The sequence below is a fragment of the Populus alba genome, chromosome 17 (assembly GCF_005239225.2).
Source record: "Populus alba chromosome 17, ASM523922v2, whole genome shotgun sequence".
NCBI classification, from domain to species: Eukaryota; Viridiplantae; Streptophyta; class Magnoliopsida; order Malpighiales; family Salicaceae; genus Populus; species Populus alba.
Genome location: NC_133300.1, coordinates 7,397,676 through 7,422,291, shown reverse-complemented (window position 1 = coordinate 7,422,291; position 24,616 = coordinate 7,397,676). Strand labels below are relative to the sequence as shown.

At 30.6% G+C, this 24,616-nt stretch overlaps 2 protein-coding genes across 2 annotated transcripts; one reads left to right on the top strand and one right to left on the bottom strand.

The window, feature by feature from the left end:
* Positions 1 to 1,638: 1,638 nt before the first annotated feature.
* LOC118048662 (26S proteasome non-ATPase regulatory subunit 1 homolog A) lies at positions 1,639 to 7,819 on the bottom strand. Its single transcript, XM_035058429.2, has 13 exons — positions 7,489 to 7,819; positions 6,984 to 7,053; positions 6,537 to 6,642; positions 6,165 to 6,276; positions 5,929 to 6,097; positions 4,827 to 5,296; positions 4,602 to 4,737; positions 4,215 to 4,469; positions 3,904 to 4,124; positions 3,557 to 3,815; positions 3,075 to 3,307; positions 2,430 to 2,949; positions 1,639 to 2,228 (listed from the first exon to the last, which is right to left on the bottom strand). Exons 1-13 carry the CDS (start codon positions 7,632 to 7,634, stop codon positions 1,905 to 1,907), a joined length of 3,021 nt encoding a protein of 1,006 aa, XP_034914320.1. The 5' UTR covers positions 7,635 to 7,819; the 3' UTR covers positions 1,639 to 1,904.
* A 10,797-nt stretch (positions 7,820 to 18,616) lies between these two features.
* On the top strand, positions 18,617 to 21,457 carry LOC118048660 (cytochrome b5). The gene is made up of 3 exons (XM_035058428.2): positions 18,617 to 18,920; positions 20,848 to 20,914; positions 21,011 to 21,457. The coding sequence occupies exons 1-3, from the start codon at positions 18,834 to 18,836 to the stop codon at positions 21,259 to 21,261; spliced, it is 405 nt and encodes a 134-aa protein (XP_034914319.1). The 5' UTR covers positions 18,617 to 18,833; the 3' UTR covers positions 21,262 to 21,457.
* The last annotated feature ends 3,159 nt before the right edge of the window (positions 21,458 to 24,616 follow it).

Below are 24,616 nucleotides of genomic sequence, written 5' to 3'. Positions count from 1 at the left end.
CCAAAATTTTCAAAGAAGAAGCTAAAATAGTAGCTGAACAACACGTTATCTAGGTTAAACCCTAAAAGTTAGGGTTTTTATTTTGGGATCTAGCACATTTCATTTGAGTCCATATTCTTCCTATTGTTTTTAATTGCACCTGTAATTGTCTCTCAAACTCTTAATTTTATGCAATTTCATCCTTATCAAACTCAATCATCAGCTCTAAAGTTTAGTGTCATTTTCATATTAGTCCTTAGTTTTTTATTTGTGCACTTTGACCCTTAATTAACCATCAAACTTTTAATTTTCTTCAATTTGCCTTTGATTTGTCAATTTTAGCCCCTACAATCACATGTCTTTTTCAGTTTGGTTTTTGGTTTGGGATTTCTTTAATTAAGTGCTTGATTGCCCATCAAACTTCAATATTTATGCAATTAAGTCCTTTATTTGACCAAATTAACTCTTTAAAATTGAAAATTAACTTCCAAACTCTAATTTTTTCCAATCAAAGCCTAAATTGACTTCAAATATCATTGCAATTAAGTCTTCAATAAAATTAATTAAGCCTTCCAAAATTCTCATTAAGTCCTTAGTTATCCAAATTTGTATTTCTTTACCCTAAATAAAAATATTTTCACCAAATAAGCTCATTGTCAATCAAAATTGGATTGCTAATTTTGTCAATCATATACATGTTGGTCCTCCAGCATTTCCACTTGTTATTTTGGTTTTTCACCACCAACTTGGACAATTTTCTTGGCTTTCTTCATGTATATCATTTTGTATTTTAGATTTTTTTTTTTCTATTTTTTTCTTTTCATGATTTTTTTGGGTTCAAAAGTGGATAACAACACCAGCTATGGGTTCAAAAGTGGATAACAACACCAGCTATTGGATCGGGCTAAAACTTTTCTAGGAGGTTCTATATATGCGCAATCGGGTCTAGAATCATATTTGTGAGCATATGATCGTGGGAGGGCACATTTTTTAAAAGAATTAACTTTAGGCTAAAGAGGCAGCAGTCTTTTCCCACTACTCTTTGTAATACATGTATTTTGAAGCTTGAATTTTCGCTCGAGATCTCAAAGATCAAACTCCGCATGGACCACAAATAATTCTCACTTTCTCGTAAGGCTCTACTCCATGGAGCAGAGTTCTTATTGCTAAGCTCTTGTAAACTAAATTCCTGGGAGATGCTTTTGCTGTGAACCACAGCAAAAGGGCAACGCAAACTAAAAGAGAAGTCCACTCGTGTCTTGAAGCCATCCATTGAAGGCCTGAACATGGTTATGAGAGAGATTTTTGCTACCAAGGTAGATGTCCTAAACGAAGGTCACTGTGATCAATTATAATTTCCACTGAAAATGGAAAAAGGAATATCAAAAGTTTTCTTCCAAGCAACAAATAGGGGAAAAAAAAAAGACATTTTAGTCAAAAAGATTTAAATTTTTTTATTTTTTTATTTTAAATTAATATTTTTTTAATATTTTCATATTATTTTAATATGCTATATCAAAAATAATTTTTAAAAAATTAAAAAAAAATTATTTTAATATATTTTAAAATAAAAAACACTTCCAAAAACAACCACTTCCAAGCACCCCCTAAGTACACCATAAGTGATTTTAAACTCGTAGATAAATAAGAGAAACAGTATGATCTAAAGTTTTTCTTCAAAGATTGGAGAGGCACCCAAGGCACTGTAACTCGTCCTAAATAATAGGAGAAACTAGGACTCTGTTCAGCACCAGATTCTAGCAGAAATAAATTCTTGATTGGGAATTATACATTGATATCTTCCTGAAGAAGTCTAACTGCCGCATTCTCCTTTTCCCCAGCCCCTCAAAACATAGAAATATATGAAGAATTAAAAAAGTTTACAGACCGAACATCCTGAGCTCCCACATGAGAAATTACCAGAATTACGAGGTGTACTCAAAAGGCTGTGGAGGCTGGGGTTCCTCATCAACTGCCATGGCTGATGCAGAACTTTGCTGTCCTGTGGCTGAACCGCTTGTGGGTGATGCTGTAGATGAAGGTGTATCTGTAAGAGAAAGCACTTCGGGCTCAGTTGGTTGCAGGTCTCTCAAGAGAACAAACCCTGAAGGTGCTGACTTCACCGGCACATATCTGCTATCCTCCATAAATTTAATAAATTTCTCCTGAGTTGGAACAACCCTGGCTGGGTTTGTCAAAATCTCATGAGAAGGCTCCGGCTCTGCTTTCTTCTCTGGTTGCGCATCAACCTGTCAAAACAGGCAATCAACGCAGTAAATAATCCCATCCAAAACAGGTGATATGCCAATCTTAAAAACTGGAGAATGCATCAGAATAAAATGATGATGGACTGATATATTTTAGCAGTTCTGTTTCTCCATTCAAAATGAAAATGTAATTGCACATCAACATCAATACAAGGTAAAGAAACATCAATAATTGATATTTACCTGCATAGCATCCCCATCCTTCTCATTAGATGCTTTTCCTTTTCCAGCACTTGTTGCTGCAGGTGAAGACTCAGCTCCTGCCGCCTTTTCTAAACTAGCTTTCTGCTCTGCTTCTTTCTTGGCCCTAGCTTTGGCCTTCACTGATGTTGACAGAACTGCAGTAGGAAGTTTGACAGCAGACGCCATGGTAGGCACGGTAGTTGGTTTTGGATACTCAAACAGAGAAGGCTTTGCATTTGATATAAACTCAAATTTTGGAACTTTCAAGTCATAGTTGAGTCCAATAAAAGCTGTGGGTGAGAATGCCAGGCTTATGAAATAGATAAGAGGATACCAGTACCAAAACTGGCTAAAAACAGCAAGGCCAACAACAGCAGTGATTTTATCATGCTTTGTCTTGGAAAGCAATCTTATAGTCACATTCCTACCACCAGCATCAAGTATTCCAGAAGCAAGGATTGCTCCCATCTTGCTCATTGTGTCTTCATGCTTGTCAAGAATTATTTTTTCCAATTGCCGTCTGCAATAACAGGTTCACAGAAGTGAGGTTAGGCTTTGTAAAAGGAGCAGGATGATTAAAATGCACTAAATGTTAGACTTAGTTAAGTAAAACAGATGGAAAAATACAACATTATATTGCAATACCTGAATGTTCCTACACGAGAATCACTGGCTTCATTCATCTGGACCATGACCATAGCCATTGCAATCAGGGCACCTTGACGAACAAAATCAACAACATCTGACGTCAAAGGTTCTAGCAATGATATAGCCTCACTCAAGCCAGTGCCTGCACAGGAGATGCCAACTGCGAGAGCCGCACCATATCGTACATGTGGGTTATATGACTCTGAAAGCAAGGAGACAATTCGAGGAGTCTGCAGTTTAACAGTGCAGAAAGTTATAACATAATCAGAAAACAGAATATAAATGCACATCCATGTGTTTGTGTAATGAAACATAAAAAAAAAAGGTCAACTACAAAGGAACCAAGCAAGAGCTTGAAAATATCAACAGATGATTTAATGCTTGACGATGTCAAGCATTTATACTGGAAAGACAACAGCAATAACAACCATGGGCCATGGAGTGCAAAAAGAAAATGAAAAACACAAGAAAGAACCTACCTGCTCTGGCTCAGAGTACAAGACAAATCCAAGTGCAAGAACAGCAGTCCTCCTGACATCATCACTCACATCTGATACAGCAAAATGCAGCAACTGGCGAATGGCCTTGTTGTTTGCTGTACCACTGTAGGCCAATGCCAATGCATACATGCCACCATAACGAAGTATAGGATCTTGATCCCGTGTCATCTGCTCGATTAGCGTGTCTGCTTCTTCTTCTCTTCCATAAACTGTAAGGGCTATTCCCAATGCCAATCCCCTGCAGTATATGCAGAATATATAGGCAAAAAAGCAGAATATAAAAGCTGAGGGCTCAGCCAATAACCAAAAATGAACCCCATACTTACCTGATGATTTTCTCATGTTGTGTATCATGTGCATATGCAAGCATCTCACTAGCTTTTTCGCTTGCGGTCCCAACCATGAGCAAGCCCATGCTGATACCAGCAGCTTCACCAGCAACAGCACTATCAGTATACAATGCACTTTTGAAGTCGTCATAGATATCTTCATCAGCGGTTCCTAGAGCTGCCAAACCAAGACCTAAGCATGCACCATGTTGAATAACCTGAACAAAACATTTCAGTGTGAATTCCATAATTAACTACATGTCTTTATTCATATAGAAAGCAATAGAAAATTGGAACAGTTAGCACACCTCCACACTGGTGCTACGTATGCTTTCACGAAGGAATTCTTTTATGCCCTCGCCATGGTTGGCATGAATGAGTCCCAAAGCATAGAGAGCGCCACCTTCTGAGTATGGACTACCTCCACCACCAGCACCAGCACCACCTTGAGGCAAGTAAGGGGCCATCAGTGACCTGCCCTGCTGCAAGTGACCTCTGTGGATGACACCAAGACCTGCTGTTGCACTAAATTTGGCCCAATTTGTCGCCCTGCTCAACCAGTCCTGACATGGTATATAAGCCAAAAATAGTTGAGCATAAATTATGAGGATGCACAAACATATACAACAGACGTGCATAGACCAAAGCATAAAAAAAATAAAAAAAATTAAAGATAAAACAAAGATGTGACTCACTAGATTTTCTCTGAGAAATGTATCCACAGTTGTTCCAGCATGCATAATTGCATTAGCATAAATAGTTGCACTATGACAGACACTGTTTCTCATCTCAACAGACTGCTTGATTGTCTTCAATATAAGGAGGTCGGACCTACAAGCAAATAACAAGTATTATTAACCAAAAAGGCATATAGGAAGCTAAGATAGTTAATAAATAAAAAAAAGACTTTTTAGCATTACTTATTATGACTGTATAGGAATTGCAAAGTCAGCTGTATTGACATCTCTCCTGACAAAATTCCCTTGATTTTTGTCAGCCTCTCAGCATACACTACTTCACTTGGATCTGGTTCATGCACAGTAGAAGATGAGGTTCCTTCTGTCATTTGAACTTCTTCTGGAGCACTAGAATTTTCATTTTGAGATGAATCTGGAACCATGGATTTTGGCTGTTCTGGCTCTGAAATTTGAGACTTTGGAGGTGGAAGGCGGTTTCTAACATTTAAAAGAAAAGCCTGATGCTCATTCTCCACAAGATCAAAAGCTATTTGAAATGCCAACAGAGCTTCATCCTTGTTTCCTGAGCGTAGAAGTTTTTCCAATATGCTAGCTACACCTTCAGGCTCATCCAAGAACATCAAACACTGACAAATGCTCAAATAATCAGGAGAAGGCAGCTTTTGATATACATTAACAAGAAGCTGGAGGACCTGCAGGAAAAAAAAGAACAAAACAAAAAACAGCAAACAGTCATCAACTTGTATCACAAATCTTCTTCAATAGAAATAAATAGACCATTCAACAACTTTCCATATAGGGTGATTTTTAATAAAAGAAGCCAAACAGCAAGAAAATCTATGAAATTCAGAATCCATTGCCACATTCATAACTAACCAGAGATTATGCAACATGGCACGCAGTATGGACAAGTGATCAGAAAAAATAAAGGAACTGGAAAGAGTGAGGAAACACAAACAAACACTCACAGAAAAACAATAAGTGTTAATTCCCGAAAACCATCCAATATTTTACAACAAAAAAATTGCATTGCCGTTCATGATTTCATGTATTAAGACCAGTAGACAAAATAAAGAATTTAAGTATTACCCACCAATGCAATTGGAAAACTGTGATAAAGATAGAAAATGCCATAAAATTCATAACAAATGTCAACCTATCCAACCAAAGACAATGTTATTAGTTGTAACAGTGGACAATCAACAAACAATACACATAACAGCTTGTATGCAGTGTTGAACATACTCCCACATGATCACTTCCATGCAATGGCAATAACATGGGACAATATTAGTTAGGAAAGCTAGAATGCAAACAAACTAACCTCAAGCCGATACTCTCTGCGGTTAACGAATGAATGGGAAACATTAATACAATAGGACAGAGTTCCATGGACGTTATCACTCTTCATGATAGCTTCCTCAAGTTTATCTAATCTTCGGCATTCAATTGCAATTCCCATAGCTTGCTGGTACTTTCCGTCCATGATGCACCTAATGGAGAAACAATAAGATAACTAGTAGTACAAAGATGCATAAAAAATAAATGAATTTATGTTACTTGTCTAGCAATCTCTCCACAATTGCTTCCAGCCTAGGATCCACATCAGCTCCATCAGAATTTGATTCAGCTGCCTTGGACTTTAGGCTAGCATACTCATCAATAGCCTTAGCTGGAGATAGGAACAAAGACAAAATATAAGTAGACCAGGAAAGTCTCCTCATAACATCCCTGAAACACTTCACAAAATATATGACAAACAATAGAAGCTTGAACTATACAGTGTTGACAACTTCATGCATGCTATGACAAATTCTCATAACATCTCATCCTATTTAAAGGTAATTGTGAGGCATGCTAAAATTAGTCTCTTTACAGTAATTTCACTGGTTTGCAGGTAAAGAAAATAGTGCAAGTTGATGAGCAACGTACCAAGAAGAGTATGAACATAGTCAGAATCCTCTGAAACATCAAAGAGGGATCCAGCTCCAAGGGCATACGACAGTGAGTCATTAAGTTCACCCAAGTAATAGAAAACCTGAAGATGAAACAGTAATTCATTTTAATACAGGACTAAGGTGGTCATTGTCCAAAAACTCAAATGCCTACTTTAATCAGTTTTAAACAAGGGTTTATCAGTTTATTTGCCTACTTTAATCTAGGCATTTTTATTTGAGGCATTTTTGTTTTTAAATGTTGCAAACAAGGGTTCCTAATAAGATACAAGTATACAACTTCCTAAAATATGTACAGATAAGGAGGTGGACTTTGGATGGTTTGACATTGTTAAATTCTACAATCCATTCTCTTCTTTTTCCTCTTATTTCTATGTGAGACTGCGAGATAGAGAAGGAACACAAGGAAAAAGAAAGTCAATACCTTAGAAACAAGCAATGCGGCAAGTTGCCTCTGATGCAGATCAAACTCCTCATCTTCATACAAACTCTCTCTGAATAACAACAAAAAATTACGGAAAACTCATATACACAATCACATTATAAATACAAAACAACAAGCTAAAACACATGAATCTTAACTTCAGAATTCAAGTCAATCCCAGCAAATAATAAAACCTTGAAATCTTCTCAATCTCATAAGCCCCAAATCCTAATTACCCAACACTAAAACCCCATCTCTGAAACCACCAAAAAAAGTCCTATACTTCAGGAATCTCTTATTCACTAGAAAACCCCAAGAATTCAAACTTTGAAGCTAAATTAACACAAGATTACTCATAAAACACATCACTTTATTTTCAACATTGAAGAGTCCTATTTATTCAAAGTGTTGTTCAAAAATAGATCGAAATCCAGTAAAAAAGAGACATGTTAACCCTAGCCAAAGAAAACCCAAAAAAGATTCAATCTTAACAATAGAGACTTACATTATAGGCACACTAGTAGAGATCTCAGGCCAAAATTGATCGACAAAGTTATTGAGATTGTAGAGAGCGTGTTGTTTTAACAAAGGGTGGCTCTCATTAAGCATAGCCAGCAGTCCGCCCGCAGAGCTAACCATAGTTTCCGGCATTGATTGAGATTTCAGAAACCCTAGCTCGTTAATTGAACTGGGTTTGCGTCAACTATATTGATTTGGTTTGATTTGAGGGCTTCGAAATGGGGGATTTTGAAACCCTAGATTGCTTGAGAGAAAGAGAGAGAGAGGGAGAGAGAGTGGAAGGGTTAAGTGGAATGAAGTTGTTTCCTCTTTATTTCATGTAAACTTACTCGACAAGTCAAGAAATACAAAAAACAGGAAAATTAAAAAAAAAAAAAAAAAAAAAAAAAAAAAAAAAACAATAACGATTATTAGGAATTTGATTTGAAAACAATAGTCGTTTGATAAGGATCATTCAAATGGTTAAGTTTTGCATTAAGAAATTCAATAGAATTAATTTTTATTTAATTTTAAAATAAATAAAATTAAAAAATCAAGCTAATATATTCAATTGATTTGATTTTATTTTTATTAAAACTGAATAAATCTAAATAAGTTAAAAAAATTAACTAGGTTATTTTTATTAAAGTTTTGACTGTTTTATATAAAAGAATTGGTTATTTATTTAGGTTTAATTATATATAATCTTTTTTTGTTTTTTTATTTATCGATTTTATTTTTTTTATTTGTAATATCTGAAATTAAAGCTAAATCAAATTGAGTTCATAAAAAAAAAAAAAAAATAACTGATTTTTTTCAGTTTTGTTTCTCATGTTAGTTTTTTTTTTTTTTTTAGATTGATTTTTATAAATATTTTGGATAATTTCAGTTATTATGTTTTTGTGTCCTATTTTTTTTATTTATATATTTTTTATCCTTTTACTCGTCATTTCATATTTGATAAATTAAAAAATTATTAAAAAAAATGTATTATCATTTTAAAAATAGTAGATTTTTATAGCATTATTTTTACTTTTTTACATATTATATAAGGTGGTATTTTAATTTGAAAATTATTCATTATTTAATTTAAGTTTTTTTACATTTATCATTAAATATATTTATTATTCACATTAAAATTATTTTTTTATATTATATTTCAATAGCATTCTTGAATTACCATTATTATTATCTAGGATTAGCTTTTTAAATTCATGCATCATATCATGGATTAGCTTTTATAATTTGGTTTATAATATGATTAGATTATGCTAAAAACCGAAAGACATGAAGTTCATGGTTTTCATTGTAGAATCTCATCAAATTTTTTTTTAAAAAAGTTAGTTTTAAAAAAAAAAATTCAATTAAGTTTTTTTATATCCTAAATAGAAGATATTAGGATTGGAATTATGGTAAAAAATACAACCTTTAGAGATAAGGATTCGTCGGTCATTGGAATCTCTAAAATATAATTCTAGCTTTATTACACAAACAAAATAAATTTGTAGTATGATTATGAAAAACCATATTGAACCCAAAGGAAAATTCATTAATCTTACTATAATATACTAAAATAAAAAAGAATAGAGGATTTGAATAAAAATAATAAGAAACAAAAATTTAAAAATAAAAAAAAATAAATTGATATTCGTTAACTCAAGTTTAAAGATCTAGACATCTATTCATGTAAATCTATTTGATTATCAAAGTAAAATAAATATTCTTTCAATTTAAGCAAATAAATTCAATGTCCCTTAAAGTTAAGGGGAATTAAGGAGATTATGAGTAAATTAATTAGATAAGCTTTCTAATCAATTTCTTACTATCAAATAAATTTAATATTGAAAAGCAATTTTAATTCATTTGGTAGTAATTTTTAGGAGCAAAGTCTGTAAAATTTAGTCTAAGCAACCGTTTCAAAACTTAAGCAATTTAACTTAGCTTATTCCTCCCTAATAAATTAAAGTGATAGTTACATCAATCAAGTTAAACTCATTTGCTTCAGAACAATTATAGATCGAAAGAAACTAGAAATCACATATATGTCATCTCAAAAACAAATCAATAAGCATAAATAGAAATCAATAGCATAATTCTAAAATATAAATAAGTACTTGATAATGAAAGAATTACAATGATAATGTTACTTCTCACAACTTAATAATTAAGATGTTGTATATTCTCATCTTGAAACCGAAAACCAAATTTAGTTTATAACTACTGAAAAATTAACAAAAATAAAGAGAAAAGAATGTTACAAAGAAGAATAAAAGAGTTATTTCTGGTGTGATTTGCTTTTTTATTCTCTTTCTCAGCTGTTGTCTTTCGTTAATATTCTTCTCCTAATTAAAAGCCATTAATGTTATTTAATTTCTTCTTCCTTATCTTGTTATTAAGATTGGTTAAATCCCTTAGAATTTGTGTTGAAAGCTAACTATATCGTTATCACGACTTTATTTTTTACTTGGTTTCTTGCAATATTTAGCTATTCCAACCATATTCTTTCATTTATAGAATGTTAGATGCTTGGTTTGCATCTTTTTTGGATTTTAAGGCCCACTGTTTCTATGCCAAACTCTCAGTAGTAGTGGGATGTTTGACACCGTTAGTTTTCTCATCAGATCAGGAGATCAATCTTGTCTTTTAGATTGAATCTGGGATTTTCATTCTTCAAAATGATTTTATACTGACCTGACATACTTTCATAAAAGCTAGGAATCCTAAATATATAGATGATTTTGTGCTTTGGAATTGCATGGTTTTGATATTTGAGGCCAATATATATTCGTTTGAATCTGTAATATGAAAGTATAGAATCCTACTACAAGTAAGATTTCGGCCCGATTTTGCAGGTTTGATTAGAGATCCAAACCAACTCAGATTTCTACACATAACTTCCTGAAAAGTTTGAAATGTGTACTTTAATTTTTATTCATCTCACGTTCATATTTGAAAACTATAACTTAGTGAAAAAACTGTCACAAAAAAGCAAAGTCTAAAACATAAAAAGCAAAAATTATTATCTTGTAGCAATTAATTCATAAAGTCTCTTAAACATGCCAAACTCATAAAAATAACTTTCAATAAGCTCAAAATACATTAAAAACTTAGTTAAAAGGAATAAAAACATATGTATATTTTACATTGATCAAATTCCCTCACACTTAACTTTTGTACATCCTTAGACAAAATTTTAATTTTATTTTTTCAATGTAAAAAATTTTAATGCAATCAACGAATAACAATTAAACTCTCAAACCAAAATAACATATCATAAATGACATTCCAATCAATTTAAAATTGTTTTTCAAGTGTTTTTTTTAGAATAAAACAACCAAATAATAGACCTCCCATGAATGATCACTTAATTCTTGTGTGTTTGAAAAGTTAGTATTTCACTCAAATTCATTCCAATAGAAATAATTTACCACAAGTTTGTGGATCATCTCACTCTTCATCATTTAGATTACATGCATTTCACAAATTATAAGGTTTTTTCAAGGGTTGTAATGTGGCTTGGTTTAAGGTAGGAAATCATCTTTACTCTTGACTCGTTAATCAAATATCAATGAATATTAAAAATAAAGAATGTCTTTATTAATAATAAATGTGCTTTTACATAAACAAAATTAGTCTCACATGCAACCAACTGATTGATTAAATGACATTTACATTAATAAAATGAGTCTTTAGAAACTAGTGATTGGTGAGTTTCCTTACAAACTTGCAAGACTTATTGAGCAAGATAATATTAGATGATATGTCTCATACGTCTTAAAGGATTTAAACATGACACGTGTCTCAACTTAGGTGTGCCTACACTTAACTCCAAGTCCATCCATACCTGGCCTTGGTTTTAGGTCAAAATCTCAATCTTATTATCTTTTTTTCATTCTTTTCTAATTATATTTTAAATATAGTTTTTTAAAATTTTGGTTACATATACAATTATATTTAGTTTTTTTTAATATTTTAACAAATGAATGTTGAAGAAAATCAAATAGAAAAGTAGATTATAATTTATTATATATAATTGTATACACAATATATGATTTAATCAATCACATATTTTTTTTAAAATTAAATAGAAATTACCACATAAAAAATTTATGTAATATGTGACTTTATTATTAAATACTTATCTTCAAGTAATATGCTGAAATACAAGATAATCAACCAAAATTTGATTTCATAAACTAAATAGAAAAAAAACAACATAAAAAAATATTTTTCTAAATTAAATAGAAATAAAAATAGCTAAGATAACAAATAATTTGTTGTAAAAATTCTCATGCATCTCGTATCCTAGAACAACTTTCAAATGCCATCTAAGGAGTAGGTTGAACAGTAGAGAAGATTTGTTTCCTCGCTTAACTTCTCGGGTTTGAAACTTAGAGTCAATATGTAGGAAAGATTATTCCTCTAAATACATATTACTCTTGATTCAGTGTTATAGCCAGATTTAAAATTTTTAAATATAATTTTGTAAAAAAAATTAATACTTTTTTATTTTATTTTAAAATTGACCCATCACGTAGCATGGGCCATGTAACTAATATATGGCTAATATAAAAGGATCAAAATTAAGATCATTTCATAAAGGGATTTTGTTTTGATTGATAGAAAAGTAGTCGAAACAAAAAGGAAAAAAAAAAAAACAACAACCTACAACTAAGGTAATCAATCAACTTTTGATGGATATTGTACAACTCACCAGGAAAAAAAAACATATAGAATAAACACCAAAACTAGAAGCATAATAATCTTAATATTAAAAAAATAATATTCTAGTTGGGGGAAGTTTTTGATATTGTTATAATACTTGGGTGGTGACTCTACTTGTTATCTATCCTAGATTTTAAATTAAATAGTGATGTAGTTATTTTGATATAACCTTAATTTAAAGGGTACAAATAAAAATAATCAAATAACAAAAAAAATATGGCTTGACTTTTCAAAAAATTCATTATGAGATTTTTTTTAATATCAAAATAATAACATATTGAATCAGGCTAAATAATTTCATGTTAATTTATCAAACTTATTACTTGGATTATTGACTCTGTTGAGTTTCTTAACATTTTTGTAATTCATGGTTATTAAAAATACATTTCATAAACAAAAACTTTTATTCTCTTTGTAAAATATGGAGGCATCATTCTATTATTAAAAGAAAATTGTATTTCGATTTATTGAAAGTCAAGTTGAGTCTTGAGATACATGATAGAGTAGCTCTTTTCATTACATAATAACTAAATAAACTGAATTCATTAAAAGTTGAATTTACTTCACTGGATAAAAAGGTATTAAATACAAAAATATGATATAATTGTTGAATAATAAAATGATGACATTTTATTTTTCAATGTTATTTAGGAATTATTTTGGTATCATTTGTGATTTATGTTTTCTGTTTATATTTTCAAAATTAAAAAAGAAATAGAAAACGTTTTTTATTATTTTTGTTTTCCAACGTAAGAACTACTAAGATTTTTAAAATTAAAAAAAAAAAAATGGTTCGTAAAGTTTTTTTATTCAAGTGTAAGAAGTACCCTCAATCAATTTGTACGTCCATCAAATTTAATTTTTCTTTCTAAATAATCAATGTATGAAAATTTGTGATAATGGCAGTCGAGTTTATTCTTTTGAAAAAACTAAAGGTATAAAACAAACAATCCTTTTCTTCTATCCCCGAAAATCTAAAAGCAAAAAAAAAAAAAAAAAAAAACATATGATCCCTTACCCTACAATGTCCTGGCAAGTGTTTAGAGTGAGATGTTAAAGAATTTTGGTTAATGGGTTCGAGATAGGAATGAGAAAAAAATTAAAAAATTAATTAAATTAAAAAAATTAAAAAAAAATAATTGAAAATTTTTTGAAAAAAAAAACTGATTAAATCGATTATAATTTTGAAAAAACTGATTTGTTTCGGTTTTGTTTTATAAGCCTGAAACCAAAAAAACCAAACCGAACCAAACCGAAAAACCATAAAAACTGAGCCAAACTGAAAAAACGAATGAAATCAGTTTGAATCGGTTTTGTCCTAAAAAACTGAATTGATCCGAACTGAAAACAGGTCAGTTTAAATTTGTTTCGATTCAATTTTTTTTTTTTTTAATTCGATTTATTTTTTTTTTAATAAAAAAAAAAAATCAAATTAAAAATAATCATTGCTGTTCTTAGAGATTTAAGATTCAACAAAATAGTAGCACAAGATAAATAATCTATTAAAAAGAAAATCTACACGTTTGCTTCTTTTTATGTTTTTTAATAAAAAAGAAGAAAAAGGCTGTTGTCAAAACCAGTCTCTATCTTCTTTCTTTGTTTTTTTCATCGAAATATTGAGAATGTTGATGGGAATTGAAAACATTTCAGATAATATCAGATATAATACAAGCTAAATCAAATTTCAAATGAAATATGACTGCGAAAAAATAAATAATATATATATTTATGAGTAGTGTGAGAAAAAAGGGAAAAATTATTGATAAATTAGAAACAAAAAAGGGAGAATGGAAAAGCCCCCTTTTTCTTGTTAATCTAATGTTTTTAATTGATTTCTCTCTATTTTCTCATTTGAAACCAACCAAATACCTGTATTTTCAGTTACAAGAATTCATATTTTGTATTACTCTCCTAATATGTTATAAACTGCACTCATATCTCCAATTTTTAAATCCTAACACTAACCCTAAATTCCTAAAATAATTGGTCACCCCATGTAAAATTGATTGTCTAAACTCAATTTAATCTAAGTTTTTTTTGTTGGAGATGTGGGTTTCGGTTAAGATGGTCGTGTCTAAATTTTCTTTTTAAAAAATCAATGATAAAGTTTTAATATGTAATATAATAACTCTTTAGTTATTAATTGATATATATATATATATATATATATATATATATATATATATATATATATCAGAAACATAGAAGGCAGTAGCCATGCCCAGTTTCTTTTTTTTTTTTTTCATTTTTTTTTTTTACTTGGATGAAGTGTTTGGTATAGTTTCTGCCCCACTTATTTGTTTATTTTTTCTTGAGAGAATAATGAGGTTTCTTGTTGGTTTATTTTATTTCGAATCGTTTATTCTTTTATTTCGTGTTCGCTGGGCTTATTTTTCCACGTTTTCAGACATTGACAGGCCAAGAAAATATAAGACTGACTTTGTGTATCATGATCGTCTATATGCTTTGTTAAGATCAACGATCGAATCTAAAGAACTTAAAAACAAAGACTGTGAATGTGAATTCTGAGGGCTGATGCTACAGCAGTTAGAATTTAGATTTATTTTATAGATATTATCATTTGAATCTCATAAATTTTAAGGTAATTAAATATTTATATAATTATTAACTTTAGAATCTATAGAATTAGTCAAATTGCATACAAACTAACCCGGACGCCAATATATATTATAAATAGCTAAAAGGGCCCGGTCTTTTACTATGGACTGCACAGTGCAGTCCACAGTAAAAGCTAAGCTGTCTTTTTTTTTTCGTTCGTTTTTTTTTTTTACTTTTTTTTTATGTTGTTTTTTTATTTATTTTTTTAATGGATATTTAAAAAAAAATTGTTAATGTTAAATTTTTTTCTATCTCAAACTTTTATAACATGCATTCTGGATTTAACAGGTTAACCCATATTTTTTTTTTCTAGTTTTTCTTTTTAATTAATTTTTTCGTTTAATTTATTTTGTTAAATTAATTATAGGTTAACCTGGTTTCATGGGTTAACCAAATTAATTATGGGTTAACCCGACAATTTTTTTTTCTATGCAGTTATCAAACTTTCATGATGCGAATCCCAAGTTTGACGGGTTAGCTTAGTTTGAGGGTTAACCCAATTAATTTCAAATTTTTTTTCTTTTTCTTCATTAGTTTTTTTCTTCCTGTTTTTTTTTTAATTAATTTATTTAATTATCACACTTTTATGACACAACCTTACAGTCAGATCCACATCTAAGGCTATTGGTCTGGTGTTGTAGTCATACTCACTTAAACTTGAGTCATGTAAGTTTAATATTATTATTAATATTATAAATATTACTCTTATGTCAAGTGTTGCAACTAAACCCAAGGCTTTTGGGTATATTTTTGCAGAAAATATACAAGAAAAAAAAATACCCGTGGCGTGTGCCTTTGTTTCTTTTTCTTTTTAAGCCTTTTACGTTGACTGCACAGTGCAATCTATAGTGAAAAAGCTGATGCCTTTGGTTTTTTTCTTTTTTCTTTTTTTATTTATTTAATTATTTTTTAATATTAATTTTTTTCTATTTAATTATTAGACTTTTATGACACGGATCCCAGATTTGAAGGAGTTAACCCAATTGATTCATAGTTAATTAAGATTTTTTTTTTCTCTTTCTTCATTTGTTTTTTTTCTTCTTATATGTTTTTTTTCTTTATTTTTTCTTTTTAATTAATATTTTTTTATTTAATTTAGTTCATTAATATTAATTTTTTTTCTATTTAGTTATCGTTTGATGCCTTTATTTTTTTTATTTTTTTTTACCTTTGACTGTGAACTGCACAATGCAGTCCACAATAAAAAGGTTGATGCTTTTTGTTTGTTTTTCTTTTTAGTTAATTTTTTTTTTTAATTTAGTTTGTTAAGGTTAAATTTTTTTATATTTAGTTATCAAACTTTCATGAAACAGATCTCGGGTTTGATGGATTAACTGGTTTCACATGTTAGCCCAATTAATTATGGGTAACCCATCAATTTTTTTTTCCTATTTAATTATCAAACTTTCACGACATGAATCCAAGATTTGCCGGGTTAAATTGGTTTGAAGGGTTAACCCAGTTAATTAAAAAAAAATTATTTTTCTTCGTTAGTTTTTTTCTTTATGTTAGTTTTTTTTTATTAATCTATTTGATTATCATAATTTTTATGACACGACCTTGCAGTCAGACCCATATCCAAGGCTATTGGGTCCGGTGTTGCAGTCAAACCGACTTAAACTTACGTCATGCAAGTTTAATGTTATTATTAATATTATAAATATTACTCTTAAGTTAGGTGTTGCAGCCAAACCCAAGACTCTTGGGTATAACTTTACAGAAGACATAACACTTTTTAACCTTAGTTTTTTTGATATTTTTTAAGCAAAAATAAATTAACCCGCGGTATCGCGCGGGTCATATCACTAGTGTGTGTGTGTATATAAATCAAGACTACGACTGCATTATATGTTTATAATTTAGGTTAAGGGTGCTTATAATTTTGTAATTTATTTTACGTTAAACATGTGTACTTGGACAAGTGACTTAAAAAATCTATTTAATTTTCTTTGAGACAATCATTTATAAAATAAATGGTTTCACAAAGAAATTGAAATCAAATATATATATATATATATATATATATATACACATACACTTTGGAAATAAAAAGTTAATCTCTTTAGTTTTTGCTCGACTTTGAATGCATTATGAGTATGAAATAGAAACCGCATGCAATCTTATTCAAAGTCCAAAAAAAACCAATAGGCGGTCTTTTGATTCATCCGGCGTCTCTTCCTTTTGAATTGGGCAAATAAATCAACATTACTACACCACTTGATTATTATTTAATGACTTTATATATTTTATATATTTAACTAACAAAAAAAATTATACATTTGATTATTATTCTTTGAGTTTCCATGTATATTGTCAGTGGAGTATTTGGCATCAGTACATTAAAATGTTTAAGATTAGTGTGTGTATAAATTTCTTATAATTTTTTGGACATTTTTTATCATTTATAAATAAATGGTTTTTGTATTTATTTGATTATTATTCTTTGAGTTTCCATGTATATTGTCAGTGGAGTATTTGGTCCACCAATGGTTTATAAGAAATGTTTGAAAATATAACAGTGATTATTTTTTAAAGTATTTTTTATTTTAAAATGTATCAAAATAATTTTTTTATTTTTAATATCAATACATTAAAATGATTCAAAAAATTAAAAATAATATTTTTAAGTAAAAATATTTTTTTAAAATTTAATAAAACATCATTTTAAACACAATTCTAAATAGCCTATAAGACCAAAAATAAAATGTATCCCAATTCCGCTTTTTTTGTTCGTCCTAGAGAAAATCGGGTTTGGCATGAAGGTTAATGCTATTTGAATTTAATATAATTTTTACTAATGAGTTTTTAGTTTGTTAGGAATATATCATTGCTTGTTATTTATTAGATTAAATTTTTTAAGATATTGTGTATTTGGTGGAAAGTGGTTTTTTTAAAATTTATTTTTCAAACTTTTCTATGTTTATTTGTTATTAGAAAAGTTGATAAACAGAAAACACTTTTCAGTTAAAGAAAAATTTGACTTGATTTCTAGAAAAAGTGTTTTTCTTTTATTTTGGACGAAAAACACTTTTCAAAAGTTGTGAAAAATTAAGAAATATCATATTATTTACTGATTATAACAAATTTGGTCCCTTAACTTTTAATTGCTATATATTTTGTTTTGAATCTTTTTTTTTTTTAATTTCATCACTTAGAATTTGATTTTTATATTAGCTTTGGTCTTTATTTTTATGATTGTTATTTGCTTTTGTCTTATTATTTTTTTAATTGAAATTTTTATCTATCAAATTTGGTCCTTATTCTTTTAATTGTTATTTATTTTATTTGAAATAATTTATGAAATTATAATAATAATTATTATTATTATTTTAATTTCATCATCTTTTAATTTTTTTTCCTTTAGATTTGATCTCCATTATTTTGATTTTTATTTATTTTATGTAAGATAATTTATGAAATTAGATTTTTTTTCAATTTTATTCTCATTCAACTTTTTAATTTATAAGATTTATTCCTCATTATTTTAATAAATTTGAAAAAAATAATTAAAAAGTTATTTTCCAACTTATTTTTCATGACATAATCAAATTCTAAAGAATATTTTTATTTATTTATTTTTTATGATACTATCAAATATCAAAAAATAATTTATAAATCTAAATAAATAATTTTATCAATGAAATTACTTGGAAATCAATAGAAAGAAATGCAATGTTGAAAACCATTATACCAAACAAATAAAAAAGTCAATAGATCCTCCCCCATCTCATGCACCTACTTCTTACCGAAAATATAGTTTATTTAATGACCCTCACTGCCACCATTAAATTACTGCTCCATTTCTTGACTTCATTCCTCTTTAGTGGGTGGTGTGGTACACACGGTCTCCTTTGGTTTTTTGGCCCACAGATTTATCTCTTTCTTCAAGCTATTAATCAAACACCACCAACCTGCTTTTGACACTTGAAGCTGAGCCCCCCGAGCCTGTATCTTTGCCAGTCCTTTCAACTTTGTGGTTCCATCAATAGAAAGTTGAGAAAAAAGGAGATGGGTGGCGATGGCAAAGTTTTCACTTTTGAACAAGTGACCGTGCACAACAATCATAAAGACTGTTGGCTTATTATCAATGGCAAGGTGAGATCTGTTATTGAGTTTTGTTGTTTTTCTCTTCAAAGATTTGTTCTTTCTTGCTCTTTTGTGGATTTTATGGTTTGATCTCTTGGACCCAAGTGAGGAAATTTGAGATCTTTGTATGTGGTTGTTTTTCGGCTACTCTTAGACTTAGCTGTTTTTTGATCTGATCTTGTTTTATGGGTGAGACCAAGTTGTTATGTTTCCTGTGATTTTAGTTATTTCCGACTTCCTATCCTAGATTTGTTGAGTTTTCAGCTTTAGACCTGGTTTTGACTCATTCTTCTGATATTCAAATATTCTTCTGGTTCCTGTGCCTTTTCATTTGGTTTTACGTGTCTGTCTTTGTGGATCTCATTGCTGTTTATCGTGTTTGATTCCTTTGAAGTTCGATAGTGCACCACCAATGGAACTAAGTAATAATTAGAATTCTGAAATCTTGCATTCATGTGATTTTTTGATGGTTCGGCTAGAGTGGAAGGTTGCCAGTAGTTTCTTTATTCTACTACCAGATCATGTGGTTAGGCAGGAAAGTACATGCTTTATCATGGCATTAGCCATTCAGTTATGTGGGGGATTCTATATTAGCTGCCAAATTTCAAAACATTTTTTGTATAGTGCTAAATAGTTATGAAATGCTCCAAATTGCTAAATGTATTCTCTGTGTTTTACTGGTTGTTTCGAAGTAAATCTCATCAGGCCTTTGTATTTCTCAGTGTGGAAGTAAATAGGAATTGAATTGTGTCTGAAACTCTTGCAACCAATGCTGCTCCAGCACGATTATTACATCCATCGTCCATGCTTGGCAATCTAGGACATAATATAGGGGACATGCCAAGGAAACTATCAAATGAAGAAGAAAAAAGAAAAACAAAATGACCATGCCTTGCATGGTTTTAAACTGTCTTTGCTTTAAGAAGAAGTTCGACAGCAATATCTTTCTCAATTTTTTTCTGCTATAATTGCAAGTTATATGTACAAAAGTTGAATCTTCATAGGAATTTAAATACTTAGTGTTGCTCATTTTTCTTTCCCATTCATCCCGATGCCGTACAATGAAGTTTATGGCCTTCCTGAAAGCACATATTTAAATCCAACACAATCCTTCATCAGGGCTGATTAAATAATTGAAAACTATGGAATTTGCATATAAAAGCAGAATAAGACATGCAGCTGTGCTCTTTCTGTCTTGTGTTAGCTTTTACCAAATAAAGGTTACAATAGAGATTAGCATATACAGCAAAATAAAGGCTGAAACTAAGGTATTGCTTCTGAGAAGAGGAAGTGGGGTATGGGAGGGGTATTCAGAACCAGCAGTATCATGAGGTAGGTAAACTCGGTGTAGTTTTGATATTTAGTTTTCAGAGCTCTATTTTTTGTTCTCTATTGACTGCCTAACAGAAGAAGCCTTTTCTCATGTTGTTAGCTTTTATTCTCTAGTTTTGAGAGCTCGATTTTAAAATTTACAATTTTATTTCCATTTGCTTTTAAAGGAATAAAAAAAAAACTGTTGGCCAACGGCTATAAAACTAGCTGTTGGCAACGGTAATTTATTTGGTCATTTCTACATAAACATGTAAAAATGACTTTGCACATGTTGAATAGCTATTTTAGCTATTCATTTACCTGCGCCGTTGGAATTGTTAAAAGAAGAAACAAAAGTTAAAAGGATATTTTTTTGAATTTAGCTCTTTATTTAGCTCTCTGGTTTGAGATGCTCTAATCATTGAGAATCTTTTGATTCTTCCATGGTTTGGTAGGAGCACACTGTTCCATATCCAAAATATGTAAGGAATAGCAAATGGAAGACCTTTCTCCTAACTGCATAAATCTATTTTGATGTTCAAATTCAAACATTCCCCCTTGAGAAAAACAATGCATCCTTCAAACAAAATACTCATCTCTGAGCCATCTTTGTTGGTTGGAACAGGTTTATGATGTGACAAAGTTCATGGAAGACCACCCTGGTGGGGATGAGGTTTTGTTGTCTTCTACAGGTATAGCCCTAACTATGGCCATTTGAAGCATATTCTGTAGTTTTTAGTTCATTTATTACACCAGGCGGACTCATACTTCTCATCTTTCTTTTGCAGGGCAGGATGCAACTGATGATTTTGAAGATGTGGGTCATAGTGATAGTGCCAGAGAAATGATGGGCGAATACTGCATTGGAGATATCGATGCTTCGACTCTCCCTCCGCAAACAAAGTACAGGACTCCAAAGCAGCCTCACCACAATCAAGATAAGACCTCCGAGTTCATTATCAAGATCCTCCAGTTCCTAGTTCCTCTTGCCATATTGGGTTTGGCCTTTGGAATCCGCATGTACACCAAATCAACCTAAGATTGTCGGATCATGTTCCAATCACGAACAACTAGTATTTTATTTAAGCTATTATATTCCATGTTCAGAAACGTAGTGTAGTCCCATTGTGGTGCTTGAGCTTGTTCTGGCCCTGTGCTATGCCATACTACACAACTCTCAGTTGCAACTCTGTTATTGAAACATGAAAAATAAACTGATTGGCAATTTCCAGGCATGTTGTCTCGTATTTCATCTGTAATTCAGACTACCACTTCCCTTTGATGTTTGCTGACCTAACGATTGTTTTTACATTTTTAGGGGTTCCTTTGATTTTGAAGCCACGATTGAAACTGGTTAGAATTCATTTCTTTTGATGATTGGATGCTCCTATTGTACTGTTATCTCCCTTGTGTGTATGGATAATTTTGATTTCTTTAGGGCAAAGGAACTTTTGCAAATCCCTAGAACACTAAAAGGGTAAATTGCATACAGCCTTAATGTTGACATTTTGCATCCTCGCTGTGCATAAATTATACATAACATCCTTAACCTGATTGGGGTTTTGTTCATGAAATTGGAAAATTGAAAATATCAAAACACTCATCTAAAAACCTAATGATATAGGAGCATTAACGGGCTGGTCATCCAATCAGAAACCATTCATGAAAAATTCTAAATATTTTTAACACATTTTTAACACATGAACAAGTTGCCCGAACAGAGATCATTCATAAAGAATCCTAAATATTTTTTACGCATAGGTTGGTTAGTCGGTCACGAATTACAAGTTGATCGCCTAAATAGAGATTACAGACACATTACACAATCATGAACCAAGGGCCAAGAGTCAGCACCCAAATACCCAACATCCCTTTTCTTATTATTTTTTATAAACGTACTATCTAAAGTTTTTTAAAAGACTTTATAACATATATATATATATATATATATATATATAAAGAAATTGTCATAACTTCAATTTTGGATTCCCAAAAATTATTTGCATATTTTTCTTTTTTATTTGAAAATAAAAAAAATAAAAATTTAAAAACCAAAGATATTTTTGGAACACGAAGAGATAAATTTTTTAGCTGTAAAAAATCAAAATACTAGAAGAATAGTCAAGATTAAAGTATGTTGACAAAATAAACTGAATAAAGATTTAATTTAAAACAAAGTTTAATGTTGAAATCTAAGACTAAGAATCACTTTGTAAAAAGTACTAAAATTTAGGTCCAATTGAAAAAAATTAAAGTGAAATTATAAGAAATTTGAAAATTTTTGGAAAGATTGGGTTCAATTGCAAAGTTCCAAGAGATCAAATTAATAATAATAAAAAAAAAACCTTTAATTTTACTATTTATTATCTTCTTCCCATTCAAACAAAAGAAAAGAATGCCCAGATGCTTATCTTATAGCCCTAATTTCTACCTCTCCTCTTCACCACACCACGCATACTTCACACCCCTTTATACACCCCGTCACTTGTACTTCAAATTAAGATAAATTCCAGTCCTCAATTGCTCCGAAATCACCTGTAAATGTTTTCTCAAAAACACTATCTAACACTATTCTATTTATCAAAAACAGTCTTGTATCCTCTACTTGCCAGCTGCACAGAGCTAGAAAAACATTGTTAACACAGCCAAACAAAAACTTACCTTTTAAGCCTCGGTAGCCACCATCTCTGCAACTTCAAGAAGCCACCATTTTGATAAAAAGGACGTAGCCATCCTCTCTCCCTCACGGCAGCCACCATTTTCTCTGTTTTTCAGCCTGAAACAATACCCGACAGCCCATAAAATCAGTCCAGTAATAGCCCCTAAAATAGCAGTGGCAGCAGCCCGTCTCCTCCAACATTTCCTGCCAAAACCACCTCCAAACTAGACCAGTTTCAGCAACTAACACACCATTCAAATCACCAGTTTCCATACCAGAAAAACCCGTGGCAACCACCCCTTCATTCCAGTAAAAAACCAGAGGAAAAAGAAAGAATAAAGGCATTGTGAAAAACTAAGGAAAAAAAAGAAAAAGAAATCCTCATTTTTTTCTAAAAAAAGACGTTTAATTTGGAGTTCCCCTCATTGTTTTAACCTCATCCCAAACTTAGACTTCTTCCATCGTGATAATACCTGGTTATAAGTCTTCCAAGGCATCAGCTGTATCAAATAGGAGACTAAAATTGAAAAATCCACACCCGTGAGCCTACAGCCTTCAAGGTTCCAGCACTGATATGTCCCTCACCACCTCACATCCAGCGGGCAACAGCTTCTTCTTTTCTGCACCAGAAACGGCTGCACTATCGTCTTCTCAGCCATGTAGCTCTAAACCAGCGCAACTTCATCTCTTCCTGTTCCAGCTCTGCACTAGCACTGTGACATCCATTCCATCAGCACCAGCGTGACCTCCATTGAACCAACATCACCATCCTCTCCATACAGTGACAGTCCAGCAGCTGCACCGTGAGCCTCCAGCAGCAGTCCAGCAGCAAAGTCCAGAGGAAGCAGCTTTGTCTCCTATTTTTTTTTTTTTTTTTGAAGGTTTAATCCTCAAACTTTTGAAGCATGAACTCCTAGATTATTTGCGTGCATCGTTTTTGTGTGTTTGTTTCTATGGTTTACATTAATATTTTTTTAAGGTTTAATCCTCAAACTTTTGAAGCATGAACTACTAGTTTATTAGATTTCTTCATTTTAATCTTCCAAAGGATGAAAGAAGGCACTCAAACTTTGTTTATGGATTGGTCTTTTGTGAGTTTTGTTTTCTTAGAGGTCCATTCCGAACAAACTTAAATGACACAGAGCCCAGCCGGTGTGGCTCTGTGTCACTTAAGACCATATTTGGTCTGACAGAATTTTACAGAAAGGGAAAATACACTTTTTGATCTTTACGGCATATGAATTTTTGACAGTTTATTTTACTGATTTTTTCTTGTTTAGGAAAAAAAATTCTTATTTTTTAAATTTAATTTTTTATTTTTTTAAAAAATAATTTTATGATTTTTTTTTCAATCCCTCACTTTCCTACCCTTTTTATATTTAATATTCGAGATTATAATTTATATGAAAGATTTTTTTTTGTTATTAAATAAAAAAATTTTTTCCCCAAACAATAAAGCCTTATTTTTTTTATTTAATTTCTGATTTTTTAAAAAGGAAAATTTTGCTTTTTTTTTTTTTTTTTCCTGTCCTTGAACTTTTTCTACCCTCTTATATTTAATATTTGGGATTATGATCTACACGTGAGGTATTTTTTTGGTATTAAATAAATTAGCCTTTTCTTCTTATTATTATTCCAAAAACAACAAAAAAATATTTTTTTTTCACAAATACATTTAAATATATTGATTTGCATATGACTAATTTTCTAAAAAATAAATCATATTTACATAGTT